Here is a 14799-nt window from a genome sequence, read left to right as displayed (position 1 = left end):
GTATTGAAGCTTTTTCCTCCTTTTATTTATAACAGCAGTAGAATTTATATAGAGTGTATGTATGCTGATTGCGTGTAGGTTATTTTCTTAAGGCAGAAAAAAAATACTTGAATATTCTGGCAAAAAATGAAGGGTATTCACAAAATCTGAAAAGTGGTTAAGTTATAACTTTCTGAACATGGGAAGAGAAAAAAAAAACCTCCTCCCATTAAACATATCATTGGAGGGGGGAAAAACTACAGCAGTCACTGTCAGGTAAGCAAGGCACTGACTGTGAGGTTCAAGAACAAACAAAAATACCTAAAGAAATATTGGAGAGAGTGTGGGTTATTACCTTATATCTTGTTTCAAGAGGTTGTATTCCAAAGAAAAAGATAAACAGTGAAGCCAAGGCTACATGCCTACTCAACATCAGCAAACATACCCCAGTTTACCCGAATGTAACTCACCTTGAGCTGCTACTGAAAAAGGTGTGAGAAAAATCCAAAAATTAAATACAAATGTAGGTGAAGTATTCACTACACCACTAATATAACATTTTTTTGAAAAAGAAGCATAAAGCAACACATGTTGTACAACTCACCGTTGCTATTTCTGTGCGAACAAAACGTTCATCCGCTATCTGGTATTGGTATCCATTTTTGAATAGTTTCAGCATTTTGGGTATGTCAGTGTTCACAGAACCTATCAGAAGAAAAAGAACAAGATTAAAAAGCAGGTGAAAGCTAGAGGAGTTAGTTGGTCAGCCTTTTACTGCGGGAGATACACCTGAAAAAATGCATAAGGATCAACACAAAATAAAATAATAATAATCTCAGCCAAGTTTCTCTTGTAAACACATTAATTTCACAGCAGTGTCCACCAACTTGGCATTATGTACACTTTCTGCCACCAGCTGAAAATATACCCAGCACTTTAGTGATAGCCAGAGAGACAAACATATAGAAATGTGGCATAATTAATGTCATCAGTCACTCATCTTCCAACAAACCATTCCTGAATCAAGATGAAAGGATTCAAGTAGTGGAGTGGAGTAGCCTAGTGGGTTCGATTCACTCTCTGTTCCTTTCTCACCTATCTTCCCTTGGAATATCTGGCATTGTCCTCTCGTGGTTTACTTCTTTTTTTTTTTAATCCCACCGCTCTTTCCAAGTCATTATGTCCAACTTGATTTCAGAGAAGAGGGAACTGCTTTGCGCTGTCCCTCAAGGGCTAATACTTCCTCCCTTCAACTTATTTCTAAAGTCCTTTAGCGGCCGACATCCAGTCTTCAGGGATTTCAGTCTATTTCTATGCCAATGACATTCTTTTCTTATATCCAACAAACCCTTTTCTCCTTCTATTGCTCCTCTACAGGCATGCCTTGATTCCATTGCTGACTGGCTATCTAAACATAAGCTGGTACTTAATAAGGACAAAACTCTTGCCTGCTGGTTCTTTGGAAACCTATCCCTACCTTCCTCCCTCTCTCCCTTTTTGGAAGATTGATTAAACCGGTGACCAGCTTCCATTACCTAGGAATCATCCTCGGCACGGCACCTCTTTCTTTTTTTGCCCCAGATCTCACATCTATTCAAGATTAGTTTTCTCGTATTTTGCCAGCTATGTGCTATCTGTCATCTCTTGGATCATATCTTTCATGCACTTCTCCTCTCATTTTTTTTTTACATCCCATTTAGACTACTGCAACATAGCTTATGCTGGTTTACTACGTATTGCACTAAGGAAGTTACAAACCCATCAAAACACTGCTATTAGGTTGCTTTGTCACATATGTCGTACAGATCACACAACCCCATTACTGAAACAGCAGTGGTTACCAGTAGAACAGCAGATCATTTACAAAGTTGCAGTCCTGACTTTCAAGTCTTTCAGAACAGGTGCCCTTGGTTATTTATCCAACCTTACCATTCCCTACACATGCATTAGGGTTCTTCGATCCCTGAACAATTACCATCTGGTGCTTTCTGGTCCTAAGGTTGCATTCTTTGAATCAACCAGATGGAGTGCTTTTTTTTTTTTCTTTCCCCTTTCATCTGTAATAGCCTTCCCCTCCTCTATTCATAGTAATCTTGTTTTCAAGTGTTTCAAAGTGGAGCTTAAGACATGGTTTTTAAATAGGCATTTGGTGAAGGTGCAGTTTGATTGAGGCGGCCAGTTAGGGTCCTCTCCCCACCCACATTGTGACAGTTTCTTTTCCTTCCCCTCTTCTCTCCTTTCAGCCCCTTGTGCGACTGCTTTGCTTGTGTGATCAGTTTGCGTTCCTAATCTAAATGGAGTTCTTTTCTTTTTCTAATTAGATTGTACACTGCTCTGCTCAGTCAGTTATAGCGGCCTAGTAATTATATATTATGAGACTGCCACTAGAGGTCACAGCAGTTATTTTGAAAGCAGAACCAACACATGGGCAAGAGTGACTGGGGACTGTACCTGCCCCAGCTATAGCCCTAGACCACAATGGCTTGTAGGATAGGCTGGGGAGGGGGGGGGGGGGGGGAGGTATACAAAATTGGGCAAAACACAAATTTTCAGCTTTCACCAAAAACATACACCAGCTAATATTCAAAGTGATTTAAGCAGGCAGAAGAGGCTTCTGCCCAATTAAATCACAGGCCACCCAACCATTGATATTCAGCGGCACTTAACTGGGAAGTGCTGCTGAATATTGGCTCTGACTGGCCCCCCAAAAAGTGGTTAGGTCAGAGGTAGTACAGGGGGCAGAACTGGGGAGAAGTCAGTTATGCAGGCGCTGGCAATATTCAGTGCTGGGACTAAGTGACTGAAATTAGAACAGCTCAAAAGTTGTCCTAATTTTGGCTGCTTAGCTATGTGGGCCCTGAACATGTGCGCCCTGGTACTGAACATTGGTCAGGACCCACATGACTATTAAAAAGGTGTCTGGAACCCCGAGAGCCCCCTCCTGGCCCTTCTACTTCCCTTCCCCCTCCCCACAGCCCATGACAATTAAAACCTCCCAACTTCCCCCGGAATGTCATGGACTGGGGGGAGGAGGAAAGGAAGCAGCAAGGATCCTTATAAGCTCTGGCAGCCAGCCCCAAATTAGCCCCTGACATTCAGTGCCAGTGTCCGGACATGGGCTGGCACTGAGTATGTGGGGTAATTCTGCCCATAGCTGTCAGCATTTAAAAAAAGCTGACCACTGTTGGCTGAATATTACCTCCCCCAGTTATTTTTGGCTGAAACTGAAAATATAGCCATATATTAAAATAACCTTTCTGCTGAAACTAAAACTGGGCCGAAAAAGGACATTGGACCGGTTTCAGCACCATAACTGAAACCGAAATTCAGTCAGCCTCTAATTTAAAGATCACTTTTTTTTAATATGGAAGCATATGTTGTGTAGCAGTTCCAGTTTTCCCTAATTACTATGTTTAACTCTTTTTATTATTCCACAGAAGTGAAGAAACAGGACAATTACAATGTAAAGCCAAATGAGATCTTCCAAAACAGCCATCTTAATAGCGAAATCAGTAAAAGGTTTAATACGTCCCTCATCATCAACAACATGCATTATATATTGTATACCCTTACGAGCCCAGCTAGTTAAATACGCCATTGCCGGATTATCCTGTATGGAGAGATATGGGGTTACTTTTGCTGAAAAATGTGATCTCCTACACACCCACCATCACACCTCCCTACTTGTCTTAAGGATGGGGTAGTGGGACATTGTGATAGGCAATAATTATTAGATGTATGTAAAATATGGCTAAAGTGGACACCTGGCACCAAAAATGTTTCTAGTGGAGTGAGAGAAAATTGTTCTGTACCTCTGTACCAGTCACTGATATGCTGCATTGCGCTAGCAGCCACCAGATAACGCACATTAAGGAGCCCCATCCCCCCGTGTGCCTTAGGAGCTTGCATTAGGTTTTTGCCTTTCCATAGATATTTTTGAAGCAATTTATTTAAAATCTTTTCCTCATGAACCTTTAAAAAAAAAAAAAAAAAGCAATTGCTGGAAAACAAAGCCATCACGGTGCTGAGTAACATGTTGAAAAGGTGAATACGTTCCCATATGCTCAGAGGCAATTCTTGCCACTGGTGAAGCTTAGGTTTTGAATCTTCTAACAAGGGGATATTAAACTTGTAAAGAGTACATAAATCCACAGGTAGTAATATGCCTAGATACTGTATCTCAGCTTTGTATCTTCCCGTGAGAGTGGAAAATGACCTTGCCAGTTTTGTTTTATGTGAGGCATCAGGAGAAGTGCTTTGGATTTTTCATAACTCAAAGAAAAGCTGAAAAGGTGCCAAACATCTCCATAGTCTTCTGAGGGGTGGTGAGGACTACTGTTAAGTCGTCTGCATAGGCTAGTGCTTTAATAAAATAATTATGTATTTCTTTACTTGTGATTGAAGGGGAGGCATTCAACACTTGCAACAGCGGTTCTAAGGATAACACAAACAGGAGAGGAGACAGGGGACAGCCCTGTCTTGTCCCTCGCTAAATTGAAAATACCGCGGTAGAAGTGAATCGCTTGTTTACTCTTTCCAAAAATACTAGGACTAGGGGGCATGCAATGAAGTTACAAAATAGTAAATTTAAAACAAATCGGAGAAAATATTTCTTCATACAACTTGTAATTAAACTCTGGAATTCGTTGCCAGAGAATATAGTAAAAGCGGTTAGCTTAGTGGGGTTAAAAAAAGGTTTGGATGGCTTCCTAAAGGAAAAGTCCATAGACCATTATTAAAATGGTCTTGAGGAAAATCTTCTGCTTTTTTCTAGGATAAATATCATAAAATATATTGTACTTTTTTGGGATCTTGCTAGGTACTTGTGACCTGGATTAGCCACTGTTGGAAACAGGATGCTGGGCTTGATGGACCTTCGGTCTGTCCTAGAATGGCAATACTTATGTTCTTATGTACATATCCCCTGCTTGATCCCTGGCTCTCTAGCCCTTATCTTCAATTTGTTAACAATCTACTCACTTTATTACCCTCTTCAAAAAATTGTTTTACTAGCTCATGGCTAGCTGTAGAGATAAATGTAGCACCCCCCCCACACACACACACACACTTCCTCTCTCACACATTCCACCTTTCTACCTCCCCATTCTAAAGAATTTTGAAGTAATTCACCAGATTCCTTTACGCACCTCCTTTCTTTCCAACTTTCATTTGAACACCAAAAGAATAATAAGGTATGCTGTATGGTTCCACTGTAACCATCAAAACATGATGATATGTAAAGAATGTACTTTTCTATTTAGTACAGATAGATGACTGCATCATATTACATGTAGCACCACTTGCGAGCCACAGAGAAGTACGCATCTGATGAAACCAAGACATGCCTACCTCTTTTACTCTTTGGAAATTTGTTTCTCAATTTGTTCTTCAACGGATCCAGCTTAGGCAGAATCTCTGGAACAGCTACATAGAAGTCTGCTTGGATCTCTTCATTCAAAATCTGGAAATCACAAAAATGGTCCAAAAATATGTCTTCATTCACTTACACAAAAATAATGGTTAATAAATAAAAGCAAAATCTTGAAGATGATATATTTTTCATGGACTAACTTTACATAAGAACATAAGAGTAGCCATACTGGGTCAGATTAATGGTCCATCTAGCCCAGTATCCTGTTTTCCAAACAGTAGCCAAGCTAGGTCACAAGTTCCTGACAGAAACCCAAATCGTGGCAACACTCCATACTACAAATCCCAGAACAAGCAGTTGCTTCCCATGTCTTTGAACATTTATTGACTAGTTTCAGAAGCTAACACCCCCTTCCTCAGGTCAGAAAATGTATCTAAATATAAAATGTTATAAATAAAATAAACATACCACTCTCCTGGACAAACATGTAAAGAAGTTTACAAAAAAGTAAAGCAGAATATTACATAAAATGACAAAATATAGCCCATGTAAACACTGTAAATATTTTTTGGACATATGAGAAGACTATTATCCCCTAGGGCTCAAGCAAATTCTGAATGTTGGTCTTTTAAAAAACATTTTTTTTTTTTGGGGGGGGGGGGGGGGGGGGGGGGAGACATGACTACCTTGGCATTTTGGCATTTCTAGACTGAAGACAAATATGGTAAAGGATGGACTTGGGTTCCTGAATATTAAGGGATGGTTGGGGGGAATGGAAATGTTGGTTTTCTCAGGGGAGGGGGGGATCTATTTATTTATTTTCAGCACTTGATATACCGCAAGTGATCCCTGAGGTGACTATGCGGCTTACAATTTCTATTACAGGTACTTTGCACTGTCCCTAATGGGCTCACCATCTAAGTTAAATATTATACCTGTGGCAATAGAGGGCTAAGTGACTTGCCCAAGGGGTCACATGGAGCTGCAGAGGGAAGATCTCAACCCACTGCTGACTGTCAGGCAGCAGCAGAAATCAAAACCTGGCTCCCTAGGTTCACAACCCACACTGCATTAACCATTAGGCCACTCCTCGACTCCAATTACCAAAAACATTGGATTAGTTACACGAGGTCAACAATAAGCCTTTGATGACTTTTCTAAAGTACCTCTTTTACAATTGGACTAGTTTACCCCCCTGCATATTGAGATACCTAGTATTATTCTAGATGTTCATCTTGTAGAAATGGCTCTACATATTACAAATTATACCAGTGATTCCCAAACATTGAATGGGTTATAAGAACACAAGCCTTCTCTGCTGTTTCCATGGTAATTTTTTTAAATTGTTTTGGTTGGATGAGTTTGGTGGTGGGGGAGTGATTTATGATTATAGATGTTTTGTGGTAAAAGGTTTTCATGTATTATGTAGGGTTTATGGGGCAGTGCTGTTAGGAAGGGTTAAAACAAAGTGATCTGTATATTGAATAAATAATATATTTCTGTACAATACATATCGAGGGTAAGGGAGGGCTATAAGTAGGAGGGCGGGAGGGGGATAAAATCTGTAAAATAACTGATGAAAGAATTTTCCATTGCTGTTTTTGTATAAGCTTTGACACTTTATTCATTTTATAGCAACTGCACTGGACGAGTTTTCTTATATTTGTCATCAATAAAAATGTTGTGAACACTGGAAAAAGACAAAATATAATAAACACCAAAGCAAAACAAATATTAACAGATCATAGTATTATCTGATGTGATCCAGGTAAAATTACTCATCTCTAGTACAGTAAATTGAAAATTCCTAGCTCATATACCAGGAACACTTAATCCCCAAGCATTAATTATCAAAGATAAAACAGAAACACAGAAAATGATGGCGCATAAAAACAGTATGGCCTATCCAGCTTGCCCACATGAAAAGTAATTATTTTTAAACAGGGTGCCTATGTGAAAAGTCTAAAAACCATCTAGATTATGAATCTAGATTAAGTTCTCAGGCTCATATGAAATGACCCCGTTTGTTCACATATTTACACCTGCTCCAAAAGGTTTGTCTGCATATACTCACATATTTTATAACTCCACCTAACCTATACTCCAGAAAATGTGTACACACATATTCAGCTGTGCAATTTTCTAACAGCCATTTACCATACTTAAAACATGATTTCCACATGGAAAAAGTTTTTTAAACGTACTCACAGAGCTCTGGTTTCAAAAAGGTTTCTCCTTTTCTGCACCTATAGTCAAACTCATTCCGTTCGATATTCAAAACCATTTAACCAGCCAGGAATGGCACCTGGCCAGTTAAATAGTACTTAGACTGCTATCTAGCGATTTTCAGCGGGAGATAGCCAGCTATCTCCCACTGAATATTGCCGGTTAGGACTTAGCGGATTGCCAGTTATATCGCACAATATAACCGGCTATCCAACAATTTTCAGCGCATTGCCAGCTAAGATTTATGGCCAAATCTGGAAGCGTTAATAGCAGTTCTATCTTTGGCCGCTATGAACTTAGCCGGCTAGTGTGGAATATCAACTTGGCCGGCTATGTTCTTAGTGGCCAAAAATAAACCGGATATTTAATACCTGTCAGTGGAAACGCCCCGGCATTGAATATCTGGGCTCAGCACTAACCGTAAAAGGCAGCCCCGGCTACCTACCTTGATCTGAATATCAGGTCCATTAACTGTAAGACGGATAGTTACTATGATGCAATAAAAGTTGGGCTTCTACTACACTTGAACTCACTCCCAAAGTCACCCCCCCCCCCCCAAGCCTACCTTTACAAATCCCTAGGGTCTAGTGGGGTCAAGGCAGAAGCAATCCCCCATTCATACCTGTTGTGTGTGTCTGAGTTTTCCCATTTGCCCTATCAACACCAGCCTGGATTTCCATTCATTCAAAGTGAGGGCATCTCTTGCCTTCTAAGACACTGCTATTTCGCATTTAGCCACTACTAAATCCGTCTTCAATAATCTCCTTTGCCAGTTCAGAAATTTTTGCAGCCCAACTCCCAATAAGCACTCAATCTAGATCTACCTTTAATTCCCTCATTTCTCTTATAACTTTCTTCCCAAAATTCAAAATCTTCAGACGTGTCCACTACATGTGCAGAACTCCCCTCTCCTCTCCACTCTCTCAGGCTTTGACATACGATTTTAATATGTCGAATGTTTGATTGAAGCATCCCTGTTGCAAGATCATCTAGAAGTAAGGGATTCTGGATTCCCTACAGGGAGAACTGTTCTAGCAGCTGGTAATAGAACCCAAGTGGGATGGACCTGGTGCTTAAAAATGAGGAGAGACTATTTCTGATATTAAAGTGGGTAAACATCTAACATCCAGAGATCACCAGAGGTGTGGTTTAATTTTAACACACATGCGGAAAGGGTTCATTCAAAAATGAGGATGGTTTCTGCCCATACCACTTCCAATCCTAAAATGGCTGCTCTCCAGTGGCAGTCTCGCAAGATTGCCAATGGAAGTCCCGAAAGCAATTTTGAGGCAGGAGCAGGTGTGGGCAGGAGCGAGTGGTGATCACTCCCACTAGCCCACACTACCTGGGGAGTGGGGGTTCAGGAAGGGGGCTGCTGCTGGCAGATGGGTCCAGGAGGGGGGCTCTTTTTGGTCGGATGGGCGAGGGAAGAGGGGCTGACTGGAGGCAGGGCCAGTTTTGTTTTTGGCCAATTTCAGTGGCAGATTCTGTTTTGGCAGAAACCAAAGATCTTGGTTTCAGTTAGGCTCTAGTATACGCCCCCTTTCATTTACACCCTAAGTTAGATGTGCCCTTACAGAACAGTGCTTAGGTGCCCTGCTGGCACCTTCATAGGTAAGTGTACTCTTATGCATTTAAGTGTTAATATATACATGGGAACCCATTTAGATGGAATGCAAACTCTCACGCTAATATCCAGGGTTAAATATTAATGACTAATGCAAAGAATTCTAGCTGACTTTCTTTTTCAGATTATTCTGAATCTTTTAAAGTGTGACAGAATAAAAATGGTACCTTTTTAATCAGCTCAGCACCTCCAACAAAAGCAGCTCCATTGTCTTCTGCAACTTTTGCTTCTTTTGCATTCTGTCAATCAAAACATTAACACATGACACCCCTCTCAACAAAATTTCTAATCTGTGTTATTGACATTAGCACTACAAAATTTACATAGAAAAATCTATTGCAATATTTTTCTTAGAATGGAAATATTTACAAACCCAAATTAGGGTGAAGCTATATAAAGGGAAGTTTTCAGTTCTTTCAGGAGAGAATTCTTGAATTTACAAATGAAGGATTACTTAGAAAGGACCAGGAAGGCACACGTACCTCAGTGAAAACCAATACTTTGTTTGTTTCTGATATTAATGGATAGGGTAGATGCATGGTACTGATAAATGGATCCAATTTTTTCTGAAGGCAATAAAGAAGAAAAAAATAGGTAGTTATATAACAGGCCAGTTCCTGATGCACAGCTGCTAACAAACCTGTTTCACTGCCTTTGACCTTTCTGCAGTCTGATCAGTTTTTAGAATCAGAGTAATGTACTGCAGTGTGTGTTAATGAGCTACATATTGCTGTCTCTAAGCTGCTTCTGTTGCTGCTTCTTCATTGCTACCTAGCTCCCACCAGGCAACACTGCCTTCTGGAATGGACACACCCAGCAGTCAGGTTTGCAGGATATCCACAATTGAAGTCACATGGCCTATTTTTCTCAGTTTTCAGTTAATACAACTGAAACAAAGTTGTGTTTTCCTAAAAGAGTTCAACTTTTAAGAAATGAAAAACCAGTGCAGGAGGTTTCTCTGACTTTTCATGTGGGCAAGCTGGATAGGCCATACACACACACACACATACTCATTGTGGGTAAAACCACTGTCCAAAACCTAGCGACAGTGTGAAGAACCAAATTCATGTTTCATGTCAGTCAGAGAAACCTCCTGCACTGGTTTTTCATTTCTTAAAAGTTGAACTCTTTTAGGAAAACACAACTTTGTTTCAGTTGTATTAACTGAAAACTGAGAAAAATAGGCCATGTGACTTCAACTGGGTTTTTTTCCCCCTTTCTCCTCTGCTTTTTCTCTGATACCTGGATACCAACCCAGCAGTACATAGTAGGTTCCCAGGTGTATTAATATATAGAAAGTAGAGTGGAACTTCTACCTCACTGAAGAAGAAAAAGAAAAGGCTCAGCCACTGACAGCAAGCCCATCACCTGATGTCTCTCCAGAGCATGGTTAGTCGGCAAGTAATAATTTACAACCAGATAAATCCTTTACACTAAAGTGTGGCTTTCTATACCAAAGTGGCTCAGTTCACCCTAATTCATTGGAAGGCAAATACTGGCAAGTGTTTGGATTTTGCCATGCTGCAATAGTTGCAAAAAATGAATATTCATGAGACATCTGACAAAAAAAAAAAAAAAGAAATCATCCTTTAAAAATAGAAGAGAAATATTTAGGGCAAACAGGAGAAGTCATCTTAAATACTCAATTAAAGCCCTCCACAGATATGTTGGTGATGCAAATAGACCAACTACACAGACTCCACTAGATGGATTTTCTTCATGTTCTACATTTTGATCCTACATCCATCCCTATTATTCTTAAGTCATACTATGTGCCTAATATATAGTAACAAAACCAGTGAAGAATATTCAGGGGGTTATTGCAGGATCAAATCAAGATCTTAACATGATGACTACCATTGGAGACCCCTATCCAGGAATCTTCCATGAGGGGAACCTTAGCGGCTATCTTCATGGCATTGATTGATAAGGCGTTGGTCTTACCAGCATATTTTAGAGAACAGACTACACCCTTTCATAGTTTACCTATATAGGTTTTTCTTGATGTTTTGACAGGAACCCAGGATGAAATTTCTCAAGTTCACACCTAGAACTTTGGTTCTGGAGATTACTTTCTTGTTGAAGTTCTCTAGAAAATGTCTTGATGGGTTCCCAGGGGAAAACTATGCGTTTTGGAATCCTACACAATTGCAGGAATTAATATGTGCACAAGAGGAGGAAGTGCAAAAATCTCCAACTTTACAGCATTTATCTCCAAACTCTGTCGGTAGTGGATTAAGGGGCTACTATTAAGACAAGTTATTTTACTACCACTAATGTGCTATTTTAGCACAGTTGCAAATACAATGAGACCTAGTTACTAATAACAGAAATTAACAGTAAAATATACACCATAACAGCAGACCACATTGATAATTTACTCCCCTAAGGGTTAATTAAATTGTATGCTATGTTGTTTGAGTGCACTGTAACTCTGAAGTTTCTTTGATTCTGCACTCCTTCACACTTTTCAATTGTTTTTACAGTCATGTTTCTGTATAGTTTACCTGTTTGGATTGTTTTGTTTTTGCATACTTTCCTGTAAACACACTCTATTGCCTGATGAATATTTTTTCTTTTCTTTGTAGCTTTATGGAAACTTAAGTTAAAAAGGGATAACACATATTATAATGTAACTGGTAATATTCTATGCAATTTCAAAAAGGTGCCCCATCTTAAAGCCCTAAGTGAAAAGGGATTATTCGCTTTTCCTCAGATATCCAGGAAGACCAATTCATGGTTTGTTTGACTTTAACACAGGATTTTATTATTTTGTATTCAGGAAAAACTGCCAAGTGTTTTATTGCTATCAAATTTTCCCAAATCCTGAATTTGGTCATTCATGCATTTGAAGGACAAAACTTCTATTAGGCAAATTCATCATTAGAAAAATTCCTCTTACCTTCTCCATTGTCATATCAAGTCTCAACTCAACATGCACCACCTGACTAGGATCAGTGAAGTCCAGTTGCTGAAACTGTTTCAGCATTTCAATAGCAGTCTCAATTTCATAGATGGGCTTTGGATAGTACCGGACCAGATACACATCATCCACAGGCTCCCATGCTGTCAGTCCAAAAGGTTTAGGTTGGCTGGTGTCACTCATCAACTTTTCCCTTTCTTCCTGAGAAGGCCCTCGCTGCTGCTTCTTCGCCTCCGTTGATGTCTTTTTTGTAGCCGATGTCTTTTTTATAACCCATGGCTTTTTTGTAGCCCTTTGAAAAACAAAGGCACAATGAAAAAGCTGGAGTCCCTCAATGCCAACTGCAGACCTTCTGTCCACAAACATTTGGGGCTGCTCAGTGCTCCTGACACAAATGCAGAGTCGAGAAATGAAAATGCCAGAAACAAAGAAGTCCAGGGTAGCAAAGGATTTACAGCCAACAGAAGAAAAGGAATAGTGGGAAACCATCACCAAAGTCAAAAACATTTTTAACAACAAACTTAGAGCAGCATAAAATTAATAAAACATGTCATGGCCATATTTCAGCTTACACCTTGCATACCAGGGGGTGGGTCCTTTTACTACGGTGTGCCTAAAAGTGCCTGCGCTGGTGTATATGCTAGAGAGCTGAACGGGGATAGCGGATCCCGTGGGAATGGATCTAGATCCTGCGGGATCCCTGCAGAAGTGATTTCCCTCTCCCAAGCGCAGGGTGCCCTCCAGTCATATACCTCAAGGTACCCAGGTGGTCTAGTGGTTTCTTTGGGGCAGGAAAGATTCCTACTCTTTCCTGCTCGTTATCACGGCGCTGATCCTCTCCTCTGTGCTCTTTTAACATGGCTGCCGAGACTCGTAGCGGTGGCCTCACGAGACTTCCACTGAAGTCTTGCGAGGCCGCCACTGAAGTCTTGTCAGCCATGTTAAAAAAGCACAGAGGAGAGGATCAGCGCCGCGGTAACGGGCAGGAAAGAGTGGGAATCTTTCCTGCACCGAAGAAGCCATTAGACCACCAGGCTGCCTTGAGCTATGTCCCGGGAGGGCATCCAGGGTGGAAAGGGAGGTAAAAGGGTGAGTGTTTCTCTTTCCTCGTGCCACCGTACACTCAAAACAAAGCAAGTGATCCTATGAGCTGCTGAATCCACATTGTCATTCTTTGTTGGTGGCACTTTTATTTAATCACCCTTATATTTTTAAACACGACGCCTTCTGCAGCATATGGATATACACAGAGGAAGTATAATGACGGAATAACTTTTCATAGGTAATTTGTTATAGATCGTAATCAGTATGTTAGTTGGAGGGGCTGATTATAGGGACACCTTAGCACTTGTTATATTCATGCAGAGATTTTTTTTCTCCTGGTAAAGGGCCACTAAAACAGATGATATGTTTTGAAAATCAGGTGCTCACCATTCAGAGTTTCTATTTATCAATTTACTTATTTGTAACATTTATATCCCATATTAAACATTAAGTTGAAACCTGGGAGCATTTAAAATCTTTTTTTCCCTGTGCCTACATTAAAAGAAAAAGATAGCATGTGGGAATTTGTTCCTTTTGTTTTATGAATTGCAATGGTATGTTATAAAAATGCACTTGCCTTTTTTGTTACTATTTTTTCACAGAAAGGTACTGAATAATTAGAGAAGGGCTTCCTTTATGCAGAAGTTTTGTCCAGCATCAGTCTAAATGTGGCAACATTGTCCAGTTCACAACACTATTTGCTGCCAAGTTCATACAACGTTAATTATGTTCAGTAGAAAATAAATCTGTTACCTCAGGCTGCTTACTATGTGAATACTGCATCAAGTATTACATACTAAGGGCATTTGCTTTAAACTTTGTTTTAATTCATTTATCCAGTCCTTACATGTACATGGTTTTGCTTTTTAATCTTAAAGGTGAATCCTAAGGGTGGTTGAACAATTAGGTATAAACTGTGTTGTTTCTGACTTTACTTGTTTTGGAATTTGGACTGCTTTGGGTCCTGTGCTGATCTGTACATCTGCACAGAAGAAAATACTATTAGTATTTTTACTGCTTATAGAATCTGGCTTTCTTGGTGGTGGTGGGGGGGGGGGGGGGGGGGGGGAGGGGTCAAGGTGTCTGCAGCACAGCAAGGGCTTGGTGGGCTGGGATGGAGGAGATTACTTGCGGCGGAGATAGGTTAGATTCCCTGCGGGGACGGATTAGATTTCTGTCCCCGTGCAACTTTCTAGTATGCACGTGTTTTGGATGCGCACAGATCCATTTGCTCAGCGCATCTGAAAAAAGGGTATTTTTTGTGCCAGAAAATGGATGTGCAGCAAAATTAAAATCAGCACACATCCATTTTTGGGCTGAGACCTTACTGCCACCCATTGACTTAGTGGTAAGATCTCATGCGCTAACCGGGCAGTAAGCGGCCAGTGCGCATAAACTTATTACCGCCGGGTAAGCGCCATGCAGTAGAAAATAGAAATACTTTCTATCGCGTATTTTGGGCGCATGTCAAAAATGGAATTACTGCCCGGGGCACGCGGTAGCTGGGTGGTAGTGCCAATTTGATGCACGTTGGATGCACATAGGCGCCTACACACCTTTGTAAAAAAGGGCCCCCAGAAGAGCAGAGGTGGCCAACCAGGATATATCATCAAAATAATCTTTATTATG

General features: G+C 40.4%; 1 protein-coding gene across 1 annotated transcript in view; it reads right to left on the bottom strand.

Annotated features, from left to right (window-relative positions):
* The window catches only part of MRPL1 (mitochondrial ribosomal protein L1), a 48174-nt gene that overhangs the window by 17752 nt on the left and 15623 nt on the right, over positions 1 to 14799 (bottom strand). Inside the window, exons 3-7 of the mRNA XM_030190548.1 lie at positions 12106 to 12418; positions 9686 to 9769; positions 9371 to 9442; positions 5329 to 5440; positions 584 to 684 (exon numbers count right to left, since the gene is read on the bottom strand). Coding sequence (XP_030046408.1) covers positions 584 to 684; positions 5329 to 5440; positions 9371 to 9442; positions 9686 to 9769; positions 12106 to 12418 — 682 coding nt within the window. The remainder of the gene's footprint in view (positions 1 to 583; positions 685 to 5328; positions 5441 to 9370; positions 9443 to 9685; positions 9770 to 12105; positions 12419 to 14799) is intronic.

Source organism: Microcaecilia unicolor, chromosome 2 (genome assembly GCF_901765095.1).
Source record: "Microcaecilia unicolor chromosome 2, aMicUni1.1, whole genome shotgun sequence".
Classification (NCBI taxonomy): Eukaryota; Metazoa; Chordata; class Amphibia; order Gymnophiona; family Siphonopidae; genus Microcaecilia; species Microcaecilia unicolor.
The sequence above is the reverse complement of the archived record's forward strand: the minus strand, read 5'-3'. Positions and strand labels throughout refer to the sequence as shown.